This window comes from Peromyscus leucopus, chromosome 9 (genome assembly GCF_004664715.2).
Source record: "Peromyscus leucopus breed LL Stock chromosome 9, UCI_PerLeu_2.1, whole genome shotgun sequence".
In the NCBI taxonomy this organism is placed as follows: domain Eukaryota; kingdom Metazoa; phylum Chordata; class Mammalia; order Rodentia; family Cricetidae; genus Peromyscus; species Peromyscus leucopus.
Genome location: NC_051070.1, coordinates 90,201,298 through 90,228,141, shown reverse-complemented (window position 1 = coordinate 90,228,141; position 26,844 = coordinate 90,201,298). Strand labels below are relative to the sequence as shown.

The 26,844-nt window shown below is 45.7% G+C and overlaps 1 protein-coding gene across 1 annotated transcript in view; it reads right to left on the bottom strand.

Annotated features, from left to right (window-relative positions):
- The window catches only part of LOC114710370 (calcium-dependent secretion activator 1), a 114,203-nt gene that overhangs the window by 11,134 nt on the left and 76,225 nt on the right, over nucleotides 1–26,844 (bottom strand). Inside the window, exon 4 of the mRNA XM_037208289.1 lies at nucleotides 7,148–7,228. Within this exon, the coding sequence (XP_037064184.1) occupies nucleotides 7,148–7,228 (81 nt within the window). The remainder of the gene's footprint in view (nucleotides 1–7,147; nucleotides 7,229–26,844) is intronic.

The following is a 26,844-nucleotide window of genomic DNA, read 5'->3' as shown; positions in this document are numbered from 1 at the left end:
TGTCGTTCTGTATGCTGCGAAAATGTGTTGCTCACATTGGTTGATAAACAAAGCTGTTTGGCTAATGGTGAGGTAGAATAAGGTTAGGTGGGACATTATAACTAGAGAGAGGAAGGAGAAAGACAGAGGGAGGAGACGCTGCTAGCTGCTGCCAGGAGAAGCAAGATGTAAAGTACTGGTAAGCCATGAGCCACGTGGCAAAGTATAGATTTAGAGAAATGGGTTAATTTAAGAAGTAACAGCTAGCTAGCAAGAATCCTGCCATGACCATAGTTTAAAAATAATATAAGCCTCTGTGTGTTTATTTGGGTCTGAGCAGCTGCGGACTGGGCGGGACACAGGAAAACCTTCATCTACAGATACTTATTGACCGTTGCTTCAGTCTCATCACCTATCTGTTTGTCTGTCTGTCTCTATACACATACCAAGTGTTATGCTGCCACCATCACTCCAAGAATTACTAGTAAAAATGACAGTGGTTGCAGTAATCGGGCTAGCTCACATCTACAGCATTCTGTGTACTGCTCACTGGTCACGTGATGGACCTCTTCTTAACAACCCTTTGAGACAACAGCCGCTATTTCTCTCCATTTTTCTGGAAGCAAATGGGATGGAAAGCCATGGCAATTATAAGTAGAGTTTGGTATAAAACCCAGAAGCCTGGCTCAAAGCTCATGAAAGCTATAATGAGCAGGACTATCTGGGACTAAAGTCAGCAGAAACAGCGGCTGAGGTGCTGTGGTGGTACCCCACTGCATGAGCACCCCGCGTCATTTTATTTCACAACACTTGATCAGCAGAGTCTGTTTGTAGCCAATTCCTGCACCGCAGTGGCTGCTCTACTGCTTCCTAATCAACATGCACTGTACGGGGTAAAGTGCAGTGATGAGGAGAGGTGGGTACATCAGCTGAAAGAAGGGCCATCTTGGCAGGAGTTTGTCCTTGTCAGCACAACAGATGCTAGGAGCATTCTGGATTCGGGGTAGTTTCTGGGGTCAGTTCCTGTCTGGATTCATTCTCATCTTTTCACCTGTTTGTAAACTGGTGGCTTATCTTTGCTTCTTGCATTCCTCCCACTTGAGAGGGATTTGGGGTACCTGCTGAGCACTTAGTGTTTTCCTCGGACTCCGATTTTCCTGGGTGTTTTATTGCCTGATAGATGTGATAATTGGATCTGCCTATATGTATCTATTCAGACAATCATGGGAGTACACTACTGTGTGCTACACACTTGTACTGCCACTCACCCAAGGTGAGTAACAAGTGCAACATTAGTTTGCATGTTGAGACTTTCTTGCAGTCCTTTGCTGGGAGACTTCCATTACACTTTAGTGTGTAGCAATGTGTAGACCAAACATCTCTATCAGAAAAATATTTCAATATCATTCCTTATGGATACTTATAACACAGTCCATGTATATGACAGTAATTTTGCTTTGCTCTACGCAGAGTAGAGGTCCAAAAAAGAATTCCATCAAATTAAGCTGGATATGTAGCTGAGGATGACGTTGAGCTTCTAGTTGTCCTGACTTCAGCTCCAGAATGCTCAGATTGCAGACCTGCACCATCATGTCCTATTTATGAAGCACTGGGGACTGAAGTCGGGGCTTCATCCATGCTAGGCCAGCATGCTACCCACTGAGCATCATCTCCACCCCCATATGTCCACGTTTAAATGATAGCTTGAGAAACCACTGGTGCTTTGCTCGTCATTGTTGGTGGCTGATACCACAAAACTCCATGGTTTGTGTTGTATAACCAGCTGGACAATTGTGGAGTTTTACCCCAAAATATGTCCAGAAGAACTGGCAAGTGTCACAGCTGAGCTATTGCCACAGGCTGCCTGCTTAAGTCCAGAGTCAACTTTTGATCATGCAATTTAAATAATTTAGACTTAATTTCTAGGTAAAATTTGGGGCCCCTTTAATATCAGTGTGAGAGGATTTGAAAGAATGTTTGAACAGGGATTAAGCAGTATTTTCTATGAGATTAAAAAATCTCATATAAAAAATACTCAGATCTCTGACTCCAGTCTTCGAGGGAGTGTGGGTGGTGCCTGGTAAAGCCACACCTGGCTTGTGTTCTGGTGCACCTTCCACCTGGGATAATTCTGGATGCCAGTGCAGCTGAATTGACAGTTCACCATTTAGGGCTACGACCATCAGCTGACTCACTCTTGCCGTCCTTCTGTCTGAAGCAGAGACACACACATGCCGACTGTTGATACATCTGATGGTGGGAATGTTTCCAGCAGAAACAGCAGGGACCGTACAGTCCCTTTTTCAGAGTGCAAATATCACAGTGGAGAGCATTTTGAATTCCAGGAGATGGTTCTGCCTATCGCTGCTACTGGCCTTGTGCATCTATATAAATGGAAGGGGATACAGAAATGTCAGTGAAGAGGGAGAGCTGTTTGTTGGGATGGTGGCTGTCAGGGAGAGAGGAGGAGGGTGGGGGACAGGTCCTTCTGTTCTGTCCTGGAGGCTCCTCCTGCTTCTCTGAAGACACGACTCTTCTTTCTGCTTGCTAGCGGAGTGAACTCAGGCACAGCAATGAAACCTTCTGAGTTACCTGTTCTGAGGAGAATTACTTCAATGTCAAGGACTGTTTGTCACAGGCCTAAGTGACAACCTGTGTGAAATCTGAGAGCCAGTGCCTGGACCATTAAATAAAGGGCTCATTAGCGACAGAGAAGAAAGCCTGAAGGAGAGGTTTATTGGACCCTCAGACATGGATCAGGAGGGAGATGAAGACCTGTATTTGGAATGTAACTCAGTAAAACTAGAAAGCAAATTAGTCAAGACTAGTTTTTAATCAGAGTAACCTTGGTCATATCTTCCAATGTCTCTGCATTAGCCTCTGCAATGGAAAAGAACAGCCTTACCACAAGGTTCTGAGAGGGTTTGAGGACTATCATGTTTAACGACTATAAGAGTCTGGAGCTTAGTATATACTGCACAAGGGGGAGTTAATGGTATTAGTATATCTGGGATAACCCCACTTCATACTGACCCTACAATACTGCTGTTTAGGTACTGCCTCATCCTGAGGGGACATTACCAACACCCATGTATCCAGTGAGGCTCTTGCCTGTACACCGCAGTGGGCTGAGGATACATTACCAGCACCCATGTGTCCAGTGAGGCCTTTGCTTTTATTCCACAGTGGGTTGGTTGACTGTACTAGGGTTAGCTTTGAACAAACTTGGGCAAATCCTAGGCGTGATTCTTAGAACTATGAATCTGAAGGAATTAGCGAGACAAGGAGGAAGAAGAAGGATCTGGAGAGGTCTGGGAGTGGCTGATGGTTCCCCTTTTGTATATTTTAAAGCTGAGGGATAGACTGACAGCCCATCTGGGAAGCGAGGATAGCTGGCTTACAGAGGAAGGACAGATGACCAATGTGACACAGGGATGGCAGACAGAAGTCCTGTCCCTTCAAGGCCATTGGCTCTAGCTCTCGCCACAGGTCTGGCAATTCTTCACCCATGATCCCTATGCATCTTGATCCTTGTACCTACCCTGTCTCTCACATAAGCTTTCTCTAGTTGGTGCAGTTAAAAGTGCTCAGCCCATCTTGTAAATCCATCACAGGAGAGAGCAGAGAGGATTGAACATGATGGATGGATGGGTATCCAGCAACTTCTGGTTATAACATATATAGGAACTGACCTTCAACCATATGCGTTGAACTGCACACCTCACTAAAATTCACTGCAATGTAAGTGATAGATAAAAATAGAAAAACCAGGGCATCTCAAAGAAAGACAGAGGTGCATCATTTAAGTTTGTAAAGAGATAGTTGATATGCAACTTCTTCATATTTTATTTAATGATTGGTAGATCCAACAAATTTAGGGAAAAATAGTCACACAATGAAAACCCAAAAGTTCCTAGAATCACACATGCAAACATTGAGACTATTTATTCCTTGGCATCACAGTGGATTCCCCATCTCTTCCTCTTTCAGTGTTACTCTGCAGACATCTTTCTACCAACATTACCAACTTTAGCCTGCTGTCCATAGTCCTAAGAAAGAGAATACTTGGTTTGGTTTGCATCAGCTATCATTTATGAGTCAATTAATCATGACCAGGGAAGGCTAGGAGTTGTGTTTAGTTCCCCTTGAATGAAGAACTCATTCTAGCACCAGTGAGCTTAGAGCTGGAGATAAAATTCAGTGGTAGAGCAGAGAAGGTCAGGACAATGCCAATGACCTATCACAAGGGGGATACTGACATGGAAGAACACTCCAGAAGGTGACAGACACCTTCTACAAGAACAGGTAACAGTAATGAGAAGACATCACATAGGAGCTCTTCATGCCTTTAACCGTTTGGGCACCCTGCATACAAGTCTGAACTGACTCTATTCTTAGTAAATAAGAACCAGAAGTCATTTTAATTGCCTGGTTCATTTTTTAAGAAAGCTCAGTTTGAAGATGTTAGTAGTATTTTCCCTTGAATGGGTCTGGGGAGAGAGTTCTTTAATTTTTTCCCAGAGGTAAGCATATTGACTTACTGTACATCAACTGTTAATCTACAGTTTTGAAAAGTTAAAATTAGTCTAACATTACTTTTTGAATTATAATATTAAGCCTAAAAAAAAAATCTCCCCTCACAAATATCAAAATGTGTGAGCTTATTGATGGAGAGGTAATAGTTACCCTAGGTAAGCAAGTCTCCATACTGATCCAATTTTCCAGAAAATCCACTGAAAGGAAACACCGAGTTTACAGAAGAGGTAAATTCTAAAACCTTAGTGATGTTTACTCCCACATCAAACAGATTTCAAAACACAAGATCTTCCCACACTACCTTTAGCCAAATCCATAGCTACACATTATTTATAGCCACCAGACTGGTTTTACTATATACTTTAAAGGTGTTCAAAAATTAAGATGCCCAACATTTTAGTAAAATTGGGCACCGACAGAAGGGTTTCCATCCTGGAATCTTTCCTTGGCTTCTCATCCAGTAGGACTCCTTTCTATATATCCAAACCCTGGGATACTTCTCCCCGTAGCAGGGAGTTTCAGCACGAGGCTCTCTTCTGCCCACCCTCCCTGCTACTTCCAGTAACCTTCTACCTGCGCCGCAGCCCGCAGGGAAGTGTGTGTGTGTGTGTGTGGGGGGGGGGTAGAAATGTTCGACACTTTGTTCTTAGTGGATATTGACATTAATTATGCTTTTAACACATTTCATTAAATATTATTTTAATCAGAAGTTTCTTGAGGCATCCTTAAATTCTTTGCTGGAGTAAATGCCTCTGCCTATTGCCAGCCTGTTATTTCATGAGGCCTACTCCAGGTTGAATATAAAAATGCCTATCTAAAGATTTAAAAATATTAAAGGCTTGGTTTCTGGCTTTTGAGAGGTGATTGGATCATAATAGTTCCGACTTCCTTAATGGATTAATCTACTGATCAAATCATCCCCGAATGGATTGTGAAAAGGCAGAGCCAGTTTACAGGAAGGAGGTTACTGGTGGTGTGGTGTGAATGTTAAATGTCCTCACATTTGAACATTTGGCCCACAACTGTGGTGCTGCATGGGAAGGTGGCAGAACCTTTAGGAAGTGGGTCCTTGATTGAAGAACCTTGAGACTACAGCCTTGTTCACTCCCTGCATCCTGAGTGTGAATGCAATGCAACCACCTAACTTCCTGGCATCATACCTTCCCCGCCCATGGTCATCTCTTCCCCACCATGATGGGTTATATCATTCTGGAAGTCCAAGCCAAAATAAAACCTTTCTCTTTTTAAGTTGCTTTTGTTGGGTTGTTTTAAAACAGCAACAGAAAAAGAAACCAAGACACATCTTTGGATGGTACATGTCTCTGAACCCTTCTTGTTTATCTCTGCTTCCTGGATGGCATGAGGTGAGCAGCCTCCTCTACCACATGCCTTTACTGCCTCAACTCAGACTCAGAGTAGTGTTTCAAGGACTGAAACCTCTGAAATTACAAAAGAATAGAGATCCTTCCTCTTTGAAGTAGTTTTCTTGGGTATTTTGTCACAGCTGTAAAAACCAACATGGGATCTCAGTTGAGAGCCCAGCACAGCCCCTTCATTGGTATCTAGCTTGCATAGTCTACATACCTTTCTCTCTAAAACTAAGATGATAAATAAAATATCCTTAGAGAGATGTTTAATTATTGACTCACAGATAGGATATAAACAAGTCTGACAGAGTCAGGACCCAATAAATGCTACTAGCACGGATACTAATTATTATAACATGAATGTCAACAACAGAAAAACATAGATGATATCAAGCTATAGGCATCAACAATAAGGTTTGATCCCAAGTTTAGACAAGGCCTATTCACCAGGAGATTCAGTCAGGTAGGTGAGGGTCTGACGTAGACCAGTGCAAAAACTGCTAAGTTCTCAAGGCAGATGTTTGAGGTTAAAGGCTGAATGAAGGCTGAAGAGGAAGCTTGCTGAATGGAAGGGAGAAGGCTTCTCAGGCTAAGAAAGCAGTGGGTACAAAGACATTGAGCCTGGAACAGGTCTGGTATCTTCAGCGGGAGACAGTCTATGGCTGGGTCCTGGAGCTGTGGTGGCAAATTGTGATGCATGGTGGTAGATAAAGGAGGCACATTCTGCTGCCTCAGAGCCTTGGATGTCATTTGAACTTGGTTTTATTGTACTGGAGCTATGGGGGTTGTGCTGAGGGATTCTGCAGCTCTGCTCTAGATGATCACATCTCAGTTTTACAATGACAACTGGGTATTTGTCACAGTGAGCCATATTCCCACCAGGGCTATTAGAACAACCAAGGCTGCTTCTTCCCCTCCCCTCCCCTCCCTTCCCTTCCTCTTTCCTCCCCTTCCTTCTTCTTCTCCTCTCCCTTTCTCTTTCTTTTGACAGAGTTTCTTTAAGCTAAGGCTACCCTCAAACTTACTTTGTGGCCAAGGATGACTTTGCACTTCTGATCTTCCTGTCTCTACTTTATGCTGGCACTACAGGTGTACACTGCCATTTCTGGTTTGGTTTATGCAGTGCTGAGGATAGAACCCGGGGCATACCAAGTAAGCTCTGTTCCCAGTCCCTCTCCTTCATCTTTTGAAGGTCTTACTAGTCAGTGCACTTCTTGGGTGATACCTTGACCTGGTCCCAGTATAGAGTCTGTGCAATCCCTTACCCTGGCTATTTGGTCTGCCATTTGGAGACGTCCATCCAGTTCTCGTCTGATCTGGGCTGCCTGCTCATCTGGATTGTCCAGCTGCATAAAACACAAACATAAAACAGGGAGACTCTCAGTTGGGTGATAAAAGCCAATAAACTCATGACTTTTCATCTTATACCACCCTGTGCCCCCACCTTGACCCATGAATTTATTTTATTTAAAAATATCTTATAACCAACAAATCCAGTCTGAGTAAAATTCCAAATAACTATTTTCAGGTAGAGCATGCTATGCTGCACATTTGAATGACATTGTGTAGGATCTGTCTTTAGAGCCAGATGACTCTAAAGAGTGCTCCTAGTGAGGGTCTTATATGAAGCCTGTTGGGACCCAGCAACAAAGTGCTTTATACAGTTAATATTCCAGAAAGAAACCAGCATTATAGTTCCCAGAGACACAGATAGAGGGGTTCTTCTGTCCTGCTCCATGGGAGATTAGTCAGTGCGATTCTTCTTAGTAGACGTTAAGACATTCCCAACCATTCTCTGGATGGCCACCTCTAATTAGTTGCTTCTAGATCTAAGATCAAATCATTCCCTACCTTCCATTTTCATGAGAACAACTAGTATATAAAGATCAGAAAAGCCAAGTCTGGGGTAATTCCCAACTTCTCTGGTTCCAATTTGCCCATCTTCAGAAGGAAGAGTTCAGTCGTGAAATCCTTGTTGCTCTCTATCATCTATGGGGGAGCCTGGGAGACATTCCTATGAAGCACTGTGTAGGTGTGGCTTAGCCTTCAGGGCTGCAGCTCTCTGTTGGCAGAGTCAGCCTCTGTTGTGTGAAATCAGCCACAGATCACCTCTAGATGAAGAAGCACCAGTCTGTTCTAGTCAAATTGTATTTGCAATAAGTGGCAGGCCATAGTAGTCAGTTCTTTTTTTAGGAATTGAAGGTTTCTAAGCAAGTTTTATTTCTAAGCAAACCTAACATTAGGCTTTGGGCTGTATTTGGGTCTGTTTTCTTCAGCAGGTTATATCACTCACAGAAAATCTTAGGAAACAGTGCCATTTAAGTGGGATGGTTGTCATTCCTCTTTTTAGTACACATTAACTACCCACTAACTAACCAACTAACTAAATATTTTAAGTTCCTTTCTTCTAAAAACAGGCATGTGTGTGTGCAACCATATACAGGGGCATGTACGTGTGTGTACCCACATGCAGGTATGTGTGTGTGTGTGTGTATGTGTGTATGTGTGTGTGTGTGTATTGACATGCAGATATTTGTGCATGTGTGTGTGTGTGCTGATGTGTGTGTGTATTGACATGCAGATATTTGTGCATATGTGTGTATGTGCTGATGTGTGTGTGTGTGTGTGTGTGTATTGACATGCAGGTCTTTGTTCATGTGTGTGTATGTGCTGATGTGTGTGTGTGTGTGTCCACATGCAGGTGTATATGTGTGTGTGTGTGTGTGTGTGTGTGTGTGTGTGTGTGTGTGTGTATTGACATGCAGGTCTTTGTGCATGTGTGTGTATGTGCTGATGTGTGTGTGTGTGTGTGTGTGTGTGTGTGTGTGTGTGTGTGTGTATGTGTAGGCCAGAAGTAAACTTCAGGTGCTGTTCCCCAGGAGTCATCTACCCTGTTTTATTGAGACAGGGTCTCTCATTAGCCTTGAAATCACCAAGTAGGCTAGGCTGGCTGGCACAGAAACTCCAGGGTCCTCCTGTCTGTCTCCCCTGTGCTGGGATTACAAGAGTATGCTATTATGCCTAGATTTTTCACATGAATGCTGGGGATTAAACTCATGCTTTGTGCTTTGATTGCAAACACTTTACTAACTGAGCTATCTTTCCAGCCTCTGAAAGCAAATTTTATTCAAGAGCTTTAAGCACAGCCATGCTATGAACATGTACGTTTTCTAGTATGATTAAGTGACGATTCTTCCAAAGCATCACGACTATTAGCTCTCTTTGGTATATTTTATAGAATATATTAAAAACATCCATTGGACTTTGTGTGGTGCATTTTATACATGTATGGGTGCATGTGTGTGTAGTATATGTGTATGTGTGCATATGTATATGTGGTGTGGTATATATGCACTTGTGTGCACATATTTGTGGGGTCCAGAGATAGACATCTTCCTAGGTTACTCTGTGTCTTATCCTTTAATAAAGGATCTCTCATTGAACCTGGAATTCATCAAATGTCTAGACTGACTGGCCAGTGAGCTCCACGGCCGCTACTGTTTGCACACCACCTCATGAGGTTACTGGCATTTGGGACTATACTAGGATTTCCATGTGGGGATCTCAGGTCTTAGGCTTGCATGGCTGGCACTTGCTGTCACCTCCCCAGCTGGTACCATGCATTCTCACCCCTGCCCAGCGCAGGACGTGGCAATGCTTTGTCTCCTCCACTGCTTTGGGAGAGAGACTGTTGCTTTGGGCATGAGAACTGGACTGAGGCACCAACACCACAACGGCTCTGCTGAACCATTTTACTAGCTATTCCGGAGGAAGCCCTGGGAGAAGTGGGGAGGTGTGAAGCTGTGGGACAGAAAACCCTGGAACGATTTAAAACATTGGCCATTCAACTACTTCTTATGGGACCATACAGCACAATCAGCAGCCCCAATCTCTGCATCTATTTGGCACCATGATCGACAGTACCCCCCACCCAACCCCCATCTCTGCTTCTGATTGGGACCACAATCAGCAGCCCCTCTAAACCCTCATCTCTGCTTCTGATTGGGACCACAATCAGCAGCCCCTCTAAACCCTCATCTCTGCTTCTGATTGGCACACATGGGAATCAGTGTCCTCAGCTGCCTTTAAGCTCCAATGAGCTGCTTTTATCATTTGCCGCTAAACAGTTTCATTTCTGATCCAGGTGCAACATCTACTCAGACCACTCAGTAATGTCTTGTTCATAATATACATGCAAATGAAATACCCAGTTGCTTCCTGCAAAGCAGCAAAGGGAACAGTTTAGATGGAAAATTGAAAATTCTGCTGGAAAAGCAGGTGCTCACAGAAGTGCCGCTGCAGCACCAGAAGCAGCCCTGACACCGAGTTTCGGAAGGGCACTGTGTTCTCCAACCAGCATTGTGGAATCGAGTGGCAGAGAGGAGGATGAGCAGGCAAGGTTCACCCTGAGCTTCATTCATTCATTATTGACTCATTCACACATTTACACTTCCATTCATGAAAGTTTTAATATATCAATACAATAGAACACGTAAGAGGGGCAGGAGGGAGAGATGGCTCAGCGGTTAAGAGTGCTTGCTGCTCTTCTAGAAGACCTGGGTTTGGTTCCCAGAATCATCATAAGGAGGCTCATGAATGCCTATAACTCCAGCTCCAGGGAATTTGCCAACCTGGCCTCTGAAGACACCCTCACACATAGGACATAAACTTACACAGTATTTCACACACACACACACACACACACACACACACACACACACACACACATCTACACGAACAAAAATTATAGTAATAAGTCTCTAAAAGAGAAGAATACATAAAGGAACAAGACAGATTGGGTCTCTAGTCCTTGGAGCTCAAATGTGGCCAGAACAGGATCAGCATTTACTGATGCCTGTTCAAGTCCCAGGACCCTCCCACCTATTCAAGCCTTTTCTAAGGATCCTGAGAAACCTCTGCTGACAGACACCACACTGAAGGAATGCTAGGTTCAGAAGGTTACTCTCTGAAAATCAATAATCCTGTCAGCATCACCCAAATCCTAGGAAATTGTTCTGCTTACTGCATTTGATTTTGTAGTTGGTATTCTTTTTACACAAAATGGTTTCACAGCAGACACACACTCTGCATGGCTATGTGAGAAGTCATGCGCCTCTCTAAAGGGATACCACAAGTTTGAGAGGTAGGTAGGACATTAGTCCTCACTCTACAGCAGAGGAACTGAGCCCTGGGAAAGGAGAAAAACAGGCTGGCACAGGGTACTGGGCACTCCAGTTTCTTCTAGCTTATACATGAACACATGCTCAGCAATACGCCGGCCGGCTTCTTTCTTGTTTTCTGTGATACTGGAGAGCAAATCCCAGGTTTTGCATATGCTGTACCACTGAGTCAGCTTCCATCCCCTGCTGGGCTCCTTTTTAAATGCATGCTCCAAACAACCCAACTCTGCCCCTTGTACCTTGTCACACAGGTCCACTCAGCACACAGCTCTCACTCTGCACCCTACACCTTGTCACACAGGTCCACTCAGCACACAGCTCTCACTCTGCACCCTACACCTTGTCACACAGGTCCACTCAGCACACAGCTCTCACTCTGCACCCTGCACCTTGTCACACAGGTCCACTCAGCACACAGCTTTCACTCTGTATCCTGCACCTTGTCACACAGGTCCACTCAGCACCACAGCTCTCCTTGGAAGTTGAGAAATGTTTGCTCTTGTTTCTTATCATGATTGACAGAATTCTTCTGGGGAGGCTGTGACCATAGATTGACAGCAATGGATATGTATTTGTCATGGTTCTGCTCTCAGTAACCATGTGATCTTGGGGAAGTTATGTACCATCTCTGTCCTTTGGTCTTGTCTATTCAGGATAACTCTTCCCAAGGCTACTGAGTGAATTAACAATAGGTAGAAAGTTTTTGGCAGGCACCAACCTTCAGAAAATGGTGGCTGAGGCCATCTGTGCTCTTCTTAAGAGTGGTCTGTGCTGCCTGCGTTTCTGACAAGATCCACCATGGGGCAGCAGAGGGTCAGACAGGAAGGCACCAGATGAGACAGTGTGCCTCCCTGCTGTGAATGTGGGGTCTCTATCTGTGGGTACCATCCTGACCAGAGACCCCCATCACTGACAGATTCTCTAGCTTCTCAGTGTCTTGAACTTTCTCTGGGGTCAAGTCCCTTTGCTCTGCTAGATGTTAATTAGTAGCAGTGACCAGAAGGTGGACCCTGATGCCCAGACAGCTAATGGTGTAAAGAACAGATTAAAAAGAGAAATGTAAATGAAGCTCCCTAAAATAGCCTGGCATAATCAAGAAGGCCATCCTTAACCGCTGCATGATATCCAAAAATATAAAGAGAAATCAAATAATTACCTTTTCAAGTACTAAGAAGAGAAAGCCAGAGAGCCTGAGCTTCCATGGAAACGGGGTTCTGTTTACTGTGCTGGTCTTTTCCACTGAGGAAGAGAAAGATCTGCTGCAGAACTGAGCTGAAGGCAAACCTTTCATATTGACAGCTCATTAGGGTTCAGAATGTACATGAGCATGAAAGCTCTTTACCTAATTAGACAAATCATCTGCCTACTAGGAGAGGTCAAGCGAGCTTCTGTTTTAACCCGTCCCTCAAGCAAAAGCAACGATTTCTTTAGGCTCTGCTTCCAAAGTGATGAAGACTTAAAACCATGTCACTGCACACGGGAGTGCCGAGGCTGTGAGTGCAAGCTGCCTGAGCCTGTGACTCCCTCTGCATCTTGTGTGGCACCTCCTCAGGAGGTGAGAGCATCAGTCAATGCAAGTGCACTCAGAGTAGTGTCCTGTGGAGCCATGTGGATGTAGACCTGAGGTCCAACATGAGGTCATACCTTCCTGTCCCCACCACTCCTTCACTGAGTGGCCAACTGAGGCACCCAGCCTTCGTTTCCTCATCTGCAGAGTGGACATCTCTTTATCTCCTCCAGTCACTAAAAGACTAGAAGCAACATGCTTTAGTGGGCAAAGGCAGCAAGACTGACTCGAGCCCAAAATTGGCTTTTGCAGTTCTGTTCCTGAAAGGGATTTAACAGACCTCTGAACCTTTCTAAACCATGGCATTCTTAGCTGTGACAAAGGGTGAAGTGTCTTTCCCAACAGGATAAAAGGATTAAGCTAGACATCATGTGGTAGTAGTTCTCACTGCTGAAAAGAGTTTCTAGGGTTATCCTGCTCTAGAGTGGGCACTCACTGGGCGTTAGCTCTTCTGGCCTTACCTTAACTCTTGGACCTTAGGCCGATGTCATGTCTTCTTTGGTCACCTCCCTTCATCTGAGGACATCTCTATACCCTTATGTCCCAGGGTTCTCCAAAGAGCCTGTATTGGCATTCCTCAGAGTTCTGTTCTGGGGACGATTAGTCTGCAGGTCCCCCAGCTCTACTGGGAGAAGGGAGGCCACAGTCACATAAAATCTAGAAACCCTGATGTTCCTTAGACAAATCTGTGCGCTTCACTTTTCTCATGTCTGTGGATGGAGTTTCTAAAGAAGGTTGAGAGAGAAGAAGAATTTCACTATCCAGATACATCTGTATCTTTTAAAAACAATTTAATTGTGTGTGTGTGTGTGTGTGTGTGTGTGTGTATGAGAGAGAGAGAGAGACAGAGAGAGACACAGAGAGAGACAGAGAGACAGAGAGGCAGAGATAGAATACCCCATATGTACAAGTGCTTACAGCAGAAAGGGTATTAGATGCCCTGGAGCTGGAATGTGAGATGTTCATGGTGGGTGCTGGGAACCAGTCTCTGATCCTCTGTGAGATCAGTAAGCACTCTTACCCATTGGATCTACCCCTTCACACCCAATGTATCAAGATACCTTGGTTGGGAACTTCCTCTGGAGCCTGACAGGCCCCTGGAGGACTGGCCTTGAACATTTTCCCCATGGAGGACATCCTTGGCTACAGTCTCTTTGGGCATGCTTGAAGTCCCTGCCATTCAGAGGGGACAGTGGTGAGAAGCAGTCCAGTGCTGATTCTTCCCAAATCATCCTACCAAGAGACACCTTTAGTCAACCAAGGGATGATTTGATTCAAATGCACAGGAAATGTCAACAGAAAAGGCAGAGGACTTCATGAATGATATGAATAACTGCTTTATGAAAAACACCCATAGTTCTCAGCCTCAGAACAAAGTGAGATAACTTTAGCCTCAGGAATAGATGGGAAATGACCCAGAACTGAGACAGGAAAGAGGTTTAGTTATTTCATTCCATTTTTGAGACAAGGTCTCATGTGTCCTGTGTCTGACCTCATATTCACTAGGTTGCCAAGGATGACCTTGAATGTCCCTTCTGCCTGTACAAGCATGCCTGGTTTATGTGCTGCTAAGGGGTGGAGGTCAGGTTTGGTACTTGCTAGGCAAGCATTCCACCAACTTTAGAGCTGATGTAGTGACCTCAGGCTGCGTGTGCTTCACCAGGTGCCGATCTCCATTCCCAAGATGCTCTGCTGGGGCCTTCCCTGAAAAGAGCTGACCTCCCCTCACTTTGGCATACTCTGTCTTTGCACACACTGTCCACATGCTAGAAGCACTCTTCCATGACAGATCATGACATCCTTCAGCTTTGTAGCAAACAGGTCTCTGATCTCTCCAAACTTGGATTTGTCATTTAGCAACACACATCTCTCCATGTCTACTATGTATCACACTGTAATTTTCCTCATACTCATGGGATCATTTGAGGCTCATCTACTGTTACGATCAAGAGATCAGGGGCAGTGTGTTCTGCTCATCTGTGCACCCCTGCCTTCACTTGGCAGAAAAGAGACTGGGCGCTCAGTCCCTGGGGAGTGAAAAGAACCACTGACCTGCCAACCACAGGTCTGAGTTGATTAGCTGTGACCTAGACAGGGCAAGGATCTTGCCCATAGCCACACACAAGTACCATAGAAGTTGGTGGCACAGCTTCTGTCTGCAAATTTTTGTTTGTCATGCCTTGCTGCTCAATGGCTGTGTTCCAGAAAGTGCTATCCTTTGCAGAAACACTTAAAGACTGAACTTTGTTGGCCTAAATGTAATCCTTGTTCTGATAACACATCCTTAGTGCTGGACTTTAAGGGACGGGAGGCAGAGCCCTGGTAAACAGGCAGGGTGCAGCAGCCGGAGCCAAATCTGCTCACTTTCTGCTCTATGGCATGGCTGCTGGGTGCCCAGAGAATAGGGTCTGAGAATGAGATTGCAGGGCTCTGCTTTCCTCCATGCTTTTCATCCTCCTTCAGAGACAAACAACCCATAGGCCTGCTACTTCCCTGGTGCCCTGCATGCTGGGAAGCTACAGCTGCGACCTAGCTCTGAACCAAGAGGTGCTGGTGGCCCAGCTCCTGGCTCCAGAACATCCTGAGGTTTGAGCAGGAGCTGTCCTATAACACTCACTGCCTGGATGTCCTTCTCAGTCCTTTCTGCCCATCTCCTGTTTGTCTTTTTTAGTGCCGAGGCTGGAGAATGTGGTCAGCTACTGTCCCTACTGTACTGTCCAGGTTCATAGCTTCCAAGTTCTTCTTCCACTGAATGACCTTGGGCAAGTTGTTTGGGACTCTCTGAGTTTTAGCTTTTAATTTTTTCAACTTCTTTAACTCTAAAATGGGGATAAAGATGATAATACCACTTCAGGATGATCAGAGGTTAAATGAGAAGGCAAAGATTAGGAAAGGATTGTACTTGACAATCAGCCACCTCTGAGTCTAAGCAGCCAGGATGTGGCATTGCAGTCAACACACGTTCTCCCTGACAAACAATTCTTATCCTAGGTGGGTGGGGGGCTGAGAAATCACTCAGTAGGTAAGAGCACTTGCTATCCAAGCTTGTGGATCTGAGGTCAATCATCCAGTGCCCCATGTAAAGAGCTGGGGATGGCGGCACGTGCCTGTAGTCCCAGCACTGCGTAGCAGAGACAAATGGCTTCTGGTAGCTTGCTGGCTGGGCAGCCTTTCTGAGATGGCAGAGACCCTGTCTATCGAGAATAGGTAGAAAGTGTATGAAGTAAATAACTGGCATCCTCCTCTGGCCTCCACAATCATGGACATGCAAAATTTAGACACACACACACACACACACACACACACACACACACACACACGCACACATGCATGAGCACATACACATGAACACACACACATGTACGTGTACACACACACACACACGCACACACACACACGCACACACACGCACACATGCATGAGCACATACACATGAACACACACACATGTACGTGTACACACACACACACACATTCTCATTCTAACAATACTTAATGCAGTAGATCAGGCCTTTGCCTTTTAGGAAATTCTCTACAGACCACTGGATACTTTCCTAGTTCCAGAGAACACTGGGAACTACCCTTAGAAAGGATAACACAGATGTCAAACCAGATACCTGAGGTAGAATACTGCCCCCTGCTGCTGCCTTCCAGCACACTGCAGCTCTGTGTGACCAGGGCCAGGACACTTGACCTCTCTGAGCTTCTGTGTCTGCAGCTCAGAGGAACAAGGAATAAGGAGCAGTATTCCAATGGTAGAGATAGCTGCTTCTAGACAGTGTGGCTTCCCACTATGGGTGCACATTTCTCAACTGTTATCACTGGAGGAGAATCTTGAGTCCTAGTCAAGTTTGTGCAAAGATCTCTGTGTGAATATATATATATATATATATATATATATATATATATATATATAAATTTTATAATTAACTTAATTTCACATATTAGCCACGGATTCCCCCATCCTCCCTCCTCCCCCCCCCAGACTCCCCGCACAACCCACCCCCCATTCCCACCTCCTCCAAGGCAAGGTCTCCCCTGGGGAGTTAGCAGAGCCTGGTAGACTCAGCTGAGGCAGGTCCAGTCCCCTCCTCCCTACATAAAGGCTGAGCAAAGTGTCCCAGCATAGGCTCCAGGCTCCAAAAAGCCAGCCCATGCACCAAGGATAGGTCCTGGCTCCACTGCCTGGGGGCCTCCCAAACAGTTCAAGCTAATCAACTGTCTCACTTATCCAGAGGGCCTGGTCCAGTTCCATGAGGGCTCCTCAGCCATTGGTTCACAGTTCATGTGTTTCCACTAGTTTGGCTATTTGTCCCCGTGCTTTTTTCAATCATGGTCTCAATATCTCTTGCTCATATAATCCCTCCTCTCTCTCGCCAATGGGGCTCCCGGAGCTCCACCTGGGGCTCGGTCATGGATCTCTGCATCTGCTTCCATCAGACACTGGATGATAAAGAATTGATAAAGAAAATGTGTACATATACACAATGGAGTACTATGCATCAGAGAAAAACAATGATATCATGAAATTTGCAGGCAAATGGTTGGAACTAGAAAAAATCATCCTGAGTTAGGTAATTCAGACTCAAAAAGACAAACATGGTATGTACTCACTCATAAGTGGATACTAGATGTAAAGCAAAGGATAACCAGACTGCAACTCACAACTCCAGGGAGGCTACCTAGTAAAGAGGACCCTAAGAAAGACACAGAGATCACCCAGTGACAGAGAAATGGATGAGATCTACATGAGCAAACTGGGGTTGGGGGGGTAATGGAGGGCAAGGGTCGGGGGAAAGAGAGTTTAGGGGAGCAGGAGGTCCCAGCTGGATCAGGAGCAGAGTGGAAGAATGGGGAGGGAGATACTATGAAGACCCCAGGGAACAGGAAGAAGCAGAGTGCTAGAGAGGTCCCCAGAAATCCACAAAGATACCTCCACTATAGACTATTAGCAGTGGTCGAGAGAGTGCCTGAGCTGACCTGCTCTGGTGATCAGATGGCCAAACACCCTTGCTGTCATGATAGAACTCTCACACAGTGTTTTTTTTTTTTTTTTTTTTTTAAGTTACTTCATTTATTTGTATTTTATGTACATTGGTCTTTTGCCTGCATATATGTCTGTGTGAAGGTATCGGATCCCCTGGAGCAGGAGTCACAGACAGTTGTGAGCTGCTGTGTGTGACCTGGGAATTGAACCTGGGTCTCTGGAAGAGCAGTCAGTGCTCTTAACTACTGAGCCATCTCTCCAGCCCCCCCACTGTTATTCTTAAGGAAATCATGGAGCTAGATTGTTATGATATATTATTCAGGGGACCCTGAGGGTATTCCACAAGTGCAAGGAAATATGGTGGGCAGAAGATATAGCAGCAGGCAGTGGGCAAGACACACCGTGTGGGCATGGCAGTGGCGGCAGGTGGACATCCATTTGTAACCCAGGTCCTGCATCCATGAGGAAAGAGTTTACTATAATTGGAGATAAAAAGACAGAAAGACAGAAGAGAGAGAGAGGAAGAGAGAGATGTGGGGGGTCGAGGGTGCACACTCATGGTGAGGAAGAAAGAGAGCAGAAGAGAGGGAGGGGAAGAAGATGGGGTTTTCCTTAAAATGAGGCTTTCACATTAGGATGCGGGGTCAGAATATTACCATAGATGTCCTCTGAACATTCAACTATGCTTCAGTTTCATAAATTTACCCAAGGAGATGCCACCAGGCAGGAGAGCTAAGATCACACCATTCATGTCTTTCTTTACCACTTCTTTTTATTAATTTTAAAAACATTAAAAATTATTCATTTATTTATTTTTACTTCTATTGATTCTTTGTGGATTTCACATCATGCATTCTGATCCCACTTATCTCCTTGTCCCCTCACATCCGCCCTCTGCCATTGCAACTTCCTCCTAAAACAAACCAAAGTTAAAAGAAAAACCCAAAACCAAACAAAATAAAAAACCAAAACAAAAATAAAAACAAAATAAAAAACAACAACAAAAAAGCAGAATCTTGCCCTGGAAGCTGTTGTGTGGCCCAGTGAGTCACAGTTTACCCTTTAGTCCATACATCTTTACTTGTAAGTGTTCATTGCTATGAGTCATTGGTTTGACTTAATGCCTCTGGTTTCTGCTACACCACCAGTAATGGTCTCTCTCTATGTCTTCTCTTGGACATCCTGTTGTTGTCCTGTTTATGGAGATCCTGCTGTTCTGGATCTGTAGGTTTGTCCTCTTCACATGCTCCAACAGTTCATAGATTCGGTGGATGTTGGAGTAGACCAACTCATAGCCCTGGTTCTGGGTCTGGGTGGTAGCTGTGTTGGTCAACTCTCTAGCTTTCCCTCATCATCACTACCCAGATGAGCTCTCCAGCACAGCCTCGATTAGCTCACCCAATATAGCCTGCAGCAAGGAGCTGGGCCAGTTCTTCTCTTGGGCTCTCAGATCTGGGTCCACCTCATTCATCGCCAGGGCCAGCTCTACCATTTTGCCCAGGCAGGATGCAGGGTCCTCTCTCTGGATTGCCCCAACAACAGGGTCAGCTCTAGTGTGCTGCCCAAATGGGAAGCAGAGGTCCACTGCAGTCAATCAGAGTCAGGGCTAGCCCTCCCTCTTTGTGACCCCAGGGCCAGCTCTCTCACCTGCTGCAGGGCTCACCAAGCCCAGGCATGGGTGAGGTGGGGAGGGCATCCTTCCCTCACCCATGCCACCACAGGCAGAGGAAGGGTGGGGTGGGTCAACTCTCTGGCCCTCATGCCCTCAGGAATGGCTCACCTGTGTCCCCAACCACAGGGTCAGCTCTAGGGTGCTTCCCAGGTGAGGTGAACACCTATGGTGAGGGGTGGGGCCATCTTTCTAGAGTGCAGGGGCAAGCTCTTCCTTGGGGCGGGGCTAGCTCCCCTGCTGCAATATCTATTGCCCTGGCCCTGGGATGGCTGGTCCTTGAGGGGCAGGACCAACCATCCCAGGGCCAGTGAAGGGCAGGGCTGGCTCATCATAGCATGGTTCCAATGATCCCCATGCTGGCACCAGCCATGGACATCACCACAGCCCCAGCTGCAGCAGGACCACAGACCAGACACGCCCTGGTGAGTGCACAGGCCCCTCAGATGCGCAAAGCCCCAGCAGCAGCATGGCCTCCAGACATCAACATAGTCCCAGGTGGCTGGTCAGACCCTGGGGCATCTGCAGAGCCCTTGGTGGCAACTGGAACTATGGACACCACCCCAGACCCAAACCTCTGCAGGGCCATGGACCCAGACATCGCCCTAGGCAGTGAGTGTGCTTGGAAGTCTCCATGGCTCCAGGTGGCAGCACTGGTCACCCAGATCAAGATGACATTGAGTGTGGCACAGTTCTCAGACACTGACATGGCCCAAGGTGGCCAACCAGACCCTGATCCTCCAGATAGCTCTAGGTGACAACAGGAGCCCTGGATATTAACTCAGACCCTGGCTGCTATAGGGCAAAGGACTTAGACCTGGCCCTCTGCAGCATCCCTGGCCCAGAGGACACCATGGCCCCAGGTGACAGAGCAGGCCACTCAGACCAGCATGGCCCTTGGATGCCCTTCATAACCACAGGATGTGGCCCAGACCACAGGCATCTATGTGGCTTAAGGTGGCAACATGGGCCACGGACATCATTATAGACCCTGGCAGCAGCCTGGGCCAGGATGTCATCATGGTCCCAGGTCGTAGCACAGGCCGTCCGGACCAGCATGGCCCCTGCAGCAACATGGCTCCAGGTAACAGCCTAGACCCCTGGCATCAGCATGGTCTTCAATAGTCTCTGGAGCCACAGACACCAGCACAGACCCTGGATGCGGCAGGGTCATGGACGCAGACATGGTCCTCAGGCACAGCCTTGGTCTGGATGATACAATGACTCCAGTTGACAGCACTAGCCACCCAAGCACACTAACTCAAGGATCGGGGTGGGGAACACCCACCGTCCACTTCTGCTTACTGAGCACCCTCAAGCACAGTAACTCAAGGATCGGGGTGGGGAGCACCCACCGTCCACTTCTGCTTACTGAGCACCCTCAAGCACAGTAACTCAAGGATCGGGGTGGGGAGCACCCACCATCCACTTCTGCTTACTGAGCACCCTCAAACACGGTAACTCAAGGATTGGGATGGGGGCACCCCATTTTATGCCTTGATTGTGTTAGCATGTGGCATCTAGGTTCAGGAAAACAGGGACAAAGGAGAACCTCTAACTGCTTTGATATAGAACCATCACGTGACCTTGGCCTTACTGCCAAAGAAGCTTAGACAATGTAAGGAAACATGTGAATTATTTTCATAAACATTAAGGTCTTTGTCACAAGGAAAGTACTTGCTAAAGTAGTCACTAGTTAAAGTATCTTAAGATACACGTTATCTTGAGAATTATTAGAAAATTTCCATATCCTCTATTTACCTGACCTGTGCATACTATTTTATGTCAATTCAAAGGGACTCAAGTAAATATGGTGTAACATAAGTAAACTTCATCATGAAAGGCAAGTAGAACCTAGGCTTAGGGCCGGGAAACCAGACAGTCATGGTCTCTGCTGAGAGAGAAACCGTGGCAAGCAGTATTTTAACCAGTGTAAATTAAAACAATATTAACCGAACTGCACATGCCAAGCACTTGGAAGTTCAAATCAAGATGGCCCTAGGGTCTTGTAATCTTATTTCTTCCTAATGCATCTGTGAGTGTCCAGGCTGAGAAACACGTGAGTGACTGACCACCAGTACAACAGATGGATTCTCACCCCTTGACATTTCATCTGTAATGCAGACCCCAGACTACATCTGTATGAAGCCAGTTTTAGGATCAGACAGCTCAGTTGTCTATTCACATATTTAAATTGTCTTAAATTGAATTTTCTTAGCTAGGAAAATGCTTTTAAAAACTCTTTTAGAAACAAGGCTTTGCAGTAATTGTAGCAAATTCTTCCTCTCCCTCTCTCCCAAGTACTGGAATGTCTGGAAAAGAACAAGTGAGTATCCATGGGCCCCATTAACTATCATTATAAAGAAGATTTCACCTGCACAATGAAAGCAAATTCGTTGACTGACTGTGTTTTAAAAAGCTATTCCAAACATGTATGCAAGTCAAGGCCCTGGGCTTCCATGCAAAAGGATTGATTTTTCAGAATGATGCCTTGCTCAAGGTCCTTGTATCCTAAGTTAGGACAGTGGGGAGAAAACATGCTATTGAGAAAAGCTTTTAGCATGAAACAAAGCCCAACTTCAAATGATTTTCACGTGTGTCTCTTTTGCCTAGTCCTGGCTGTCCTGGAACTCGTTCTGTAGACCGGGATGGCCTCGAACTCACAGAGATCCACCTGTCTCTGCCTCCTGAGTGCTGGGATTAGAGGTGTGCATCCCCACAGCCCGGCTCTGTTTTACCTTTTGAGACAGTGTCTCTCATTGAACCTGGAGTTCACCAAGTGGAAAAGATTAGCTGGCTAGCAAGTCCCAGGAATCCTCCTGTCTCTACCTTCCATGACTAGGAATGCAGGCATGTGCAAGGGTGTGATTCAAACTCAGGACCTCATGCTTATCCACCAAGCCCTTCACGAGTGAGATATCTCCTGTGTTCATTATTATCAACTATATCGATTAAGGATGATTGAGACAGTTATCTATTGATTTTATCTGCTAAAATACAAGAGTGATTGAAGCAACTGAGATAATTAGATGGATATGCAAATTCTTTCTGAAGTTGAAAGGAGCACACAGAAATCTTTCTTCTTGTTGATGGTGTCTTTCCCTTTTTGAATCCTTCAGAATGTGTACTTCTGTAATTTCTTACTGGGAAAGTCTACGATAGAGATAACAAATCATGATGCCACAAGGTCCTGGCTGGTTTCAGCCAGTATCTAATGGATTCTGTCTCCACAGCCTGACATGTACAGTTGAGCTGGAAAATGCCAGATTAAAAAATTAGAGTCAACATATGCAGCCAGCCTGCGCAGAACAAGATAACACCCTGGGTGACAGTGGGTGGCTTTGATGTAGAGCAGCTGCATAGAATCTTATGCTCTCTATAGGGAGTCAGACATGCACCCAAAGAGGACAAATTCTAAAAAATTAATAAGCTTCCATATCATTAATAATTAATCTCTAAGCCAACAAACACTGGCATTTTATACTGGCTAACACTGGAGAAAGATATGGATGGGAACTACCTCCCTCTGAAGAAAGCTTCGTAGCGATTAGTCTCAGGGTAACTTTCAAGCCCTTATCGGAAGAGTAGGGCTGCAGGAGTTCAGAGGCGACTTCAACACAAGCTGTGCCAGCAGCTGTCACAGTTCATAAGAACGCATCATGTTTTGCTAATCAAGATTCCTGCGCCTTCCTATAAAATCTATTAAATCTGTATGTGTGTGTGCATGCACGTGTGTGTGCATACACGTGTGTGCAGAGGCCAAGAGCAGCCTCAGGTGTCACCGCTCCAGCTTTTTTGTATTTGTTTGTTTATTTTGAGACACGGTTTCTCACTGTCCTGGAGTTCACCAAGTAAACCAGAGTGGCTGGCTAGCAAGTCCCTTCTATCTGCTGTTTTCCTTTTCTAGGCTAGGATTATAAGTATGCGCCTCTACAGCTGGCATATATATATTTCTGGAATCACACTGAGGTCCTCAGGCTTCCTTGGCAAGCATTTACTGATGGAGCTCTTTCTTTTCAATTCAATGTTTAAATTTGATACTAATGAAAGTAGGAACTTTCTCATAAACCTGCAGTCTCCACATGTCAATAGTTTTCACTGGATAGGGGATAGCATGCAATCGTCCACAACCCTGTTCGGGGGTTACATGATAGGGTCTGGAGACATGGTTAGTGTCACAGTGCTACTGTGTGACCGAGTGCTACCACACTTCCCATGATAAAGGCCAAGAATCCTGTGCAAATCCTATAATTCCCAGTCTTGACCTTACAAGAAGGCATTAGACAGTCCAAAATGTCAAAATGTGCAGCCTTGAGAAGTCCAGCTGCAGATGTTGACCTCAGAGAAGCAAGAGGTCCATTGCTCTGATGACATTTGCTTTTGGTGGCAAAGAGCAAGTTGTAGGCTGACAGAGAGGCTTAACTTCACTGTGTTAATCTCCCAGCTATTAAATCCTTCCCACTATTACCAGCTGGGCTGAGAGCTGAAGTAATTTGAGGCCAGAAAGAGACAGGAATGGAAGACTTCAAAGTTCACTCCATGTTGAGAAATTTGTTCAAGAAGGCGGCAGGGAGGTACAGAGTCCAGACTGGTGTTTGTGGAACTTGCAGAGTGGATTTCTCTGAGATGTGTACAACATGGGGATGCAAAACAGTGCCTTCTGGGAGCGTTCTGAGGAGAGCAGCCTCACAGGCTCACACACAAGTTCCCACTGCAGCTCCTTTGTGCCTGGAGACAGCGTGGCAGACTGACCAGGAGCGGGTTCCTCTGCCTCTGCCACATGTACTCTGACAAGCCCCCAAGCTGTGGCTCAGGGGAAAGGATACACATGCCGCCAACCCAATCCTGAGTGAGAATCTGGAGACAATGGCCAGGAGAAAATCAGAACAAGGGAGAGAGGAAAGGGGGTGGGGAGTTTGGGTAGAACTAGGTCTGGTGGTAGGGACCCAGGTGCATGACCAAGCTACCTCATTACTGAGTTCATTTTAAATGTTGAAAAACCAATTTGTCCCTAATAAAGAAAATTTATTGCCCTCCTATATCAAATTCCAATTTTAGTTTTTAGTGGATTTTTTTTGGTCAATATCTCTATTTCATAACCACATTTAAAGATGAACGCTCAATTCTAACATTGGTGCTTCTGAGGATTCCTGCACTGGATGAGAAGCCACACAAACCTTGCTGAGATGAAAGCTTGCGGAGTTCAATGTATAGCAGAATCTCTTAAGCTAACCTCTCTTCCCTGAACCTGGTATCTTTGCAGTGAGAACAAGGTGGAGATTTTGAGGCCTCAGGCATACAACATCAGTCTTTCCTTTCAAAAATGGATTTAAACACAATGAAAGCATAGTGTGTGTGTCTGCGTGCGCGTGTGTGTGTGTGTGTGTGTGTGTGTGTGTCTGTGTCTCTTTGTATGTATCTGTGTGTGTGTGTGTGTGTGTGTGTGTGTGTGTGTGTGAATGACAACTTCAAGAGCTATTTATCTTCTTTCTTGGGACAGGTGTCTCATTGACCTGAGGCTAACCAGTTCAGCTAGGCGAGGAGAGCTGGCTAATGAGACCTGAGATCTTCCATTCTTTGCCTCCCAAGCCCCAGTATTACAAGTGTGCATCCATGCATGTGACTTGTTATGTGGGTACTAGGAATCAAACTCATTTCCTCATGCTTGCATGGTAGACACATCTCTCTAGCTTTGCATACTGCTCTTCCATGGGCAAAACTGCAAAGGCAAATTCTGAGATAGGATGTCCAGCTAGTTTCTTCCTAATGCTCAGGAGATGGAGGCACAAACCTTACTGGAACATACACACCCTCCTGGGGTCATATGAGGAAACCAATTTGGCCCTGCTATTTCCAGTCATCATTTCAATGGCCTTCCTTACTGGGGACATCTAAGGAGAAAGACGGGACAGGAGCTGAGGAGACTAATTGGAAAGAAGGAAGTCTGCTAGGCTCCCTCCCATACTAGCTGAGGAGGAGACTGCTGCAATTTTCCTCAGGGTTCTTTGCACTGCTTCCCCAGGTTTGTCTTTCAAGAGAAGCACTGAGGGAAGCTGGGATGTCTGTGTGACTGTGGCATCACATTTCCCCCTGTTTTCTTGAATGAGTGTTTTGCAGCTAACTGGTTGACCTGTCCTTTATGACTAGTTGGGCAGAACTAAAAGTCAAGAGAACTGGAGGGCTATGGTAGGCTAGAGAGGAACCACCTGGGGGCACTCTGCCCATCACTGTCACTGTCTTTGTGGTAGAGGCACACGGCTTTGAGGTGAACCAAGTTCCAGCTGAGGAAGGGAGCTGAGCCATCTTGCTGGAGCCTTAACAAGAAGGTAGAGAGTGGTCTAGGTAGCCTCAGCAAAAGTTTTGCAACAGAGCCCCAGAAATGAGGGCTCACACGCAGCTGAAGACAGGGAGTGGGCAAACTCCTGCTGCCTCTCTCAAGGGCACCCAACCTTTACCTGCCACCACACGGTGGTAACAATGGACAGAGTGAAATAATCCAACCACAGACTCCAGCTCAATTAGGGAAAGATACCTTTGCTTGCTCCAGCACTGCCACACACGCTCCACCTTCTTACTCAGACTCTGAAAAAGGTCACAGCCAAGGGAGAGAAGGAGACAGGGAGTGTTAAAACAGACATGGAATGGAGGTTGACAGCAGACTTAACTTTGGAGACTGAGTAGAAAGTTAGTGGTTTGCACACAGAGAGAGTCACAAAAGGATGGAGAAGGGAGTTTCGGGATGTTGCCAATGGGAGAGCACTTGCCTAGCGCACACCAAAACAAAACAACAAAACCCAAACCAAATATCACCTACCAATAATAGAAAACTATGGAAAACAAGCAAAATAAAAATTCCAAACCAAAACCAAACCAGAGAGAATGCTACAAAGAGAAGGAAGAGAAGGGCAGAGGAGAGGAGATGGGGCTCTTGATGCGAGAAATAAACGAAGGTGCAGCTTGGCCCCCCACAGTGGTGAAGAGCATCGCAGACAGGAAATGGATGTGTCAAGGGGCCACAGGAGGAAGCGATGCGGAAGCTGGTCAGGAGGCTGAAGTGCCATGGTAAAGGGGATTGTGGTGCGAGGCAAAGGTGGGGAGACATGGGGAGCAAAACACCAGTGTGTTCCCTGGAACTTGTGAAGCTGCTTTTCCTTGGGGCAGGACAACTGGAGTCAATATACATTGTAAGTCATGATGTAAGTGTGTGTGTGGGGGAGGGAATGCAGATAAGCAGAGGCAAATAAAATCCCTGTATTTCCCAGTGACACATACTTAGAGATGAGTCATTTCCGATCTTTCTTTTAGGCTGCTTTGAATGCCCTGATTATAGAGTGGTTTTCACAATGGCACCTCAGCTGATCTGCTTTGGTGGTTCATCATAAATGCTGGCCAACTCATTGTATTTAAGTGTGATTTCAAAACCACACATTTAACACTCTGTGCTCTGATACTATCTTTTGCTCAGGAAGCTTCTCAGAATTCACAAGGTAATTAGGCAGGCCTTTGCTTTAAACTATCTAGAAGAAGTAGAAACTTTGTCATTATGTATGCCCGTTAGTC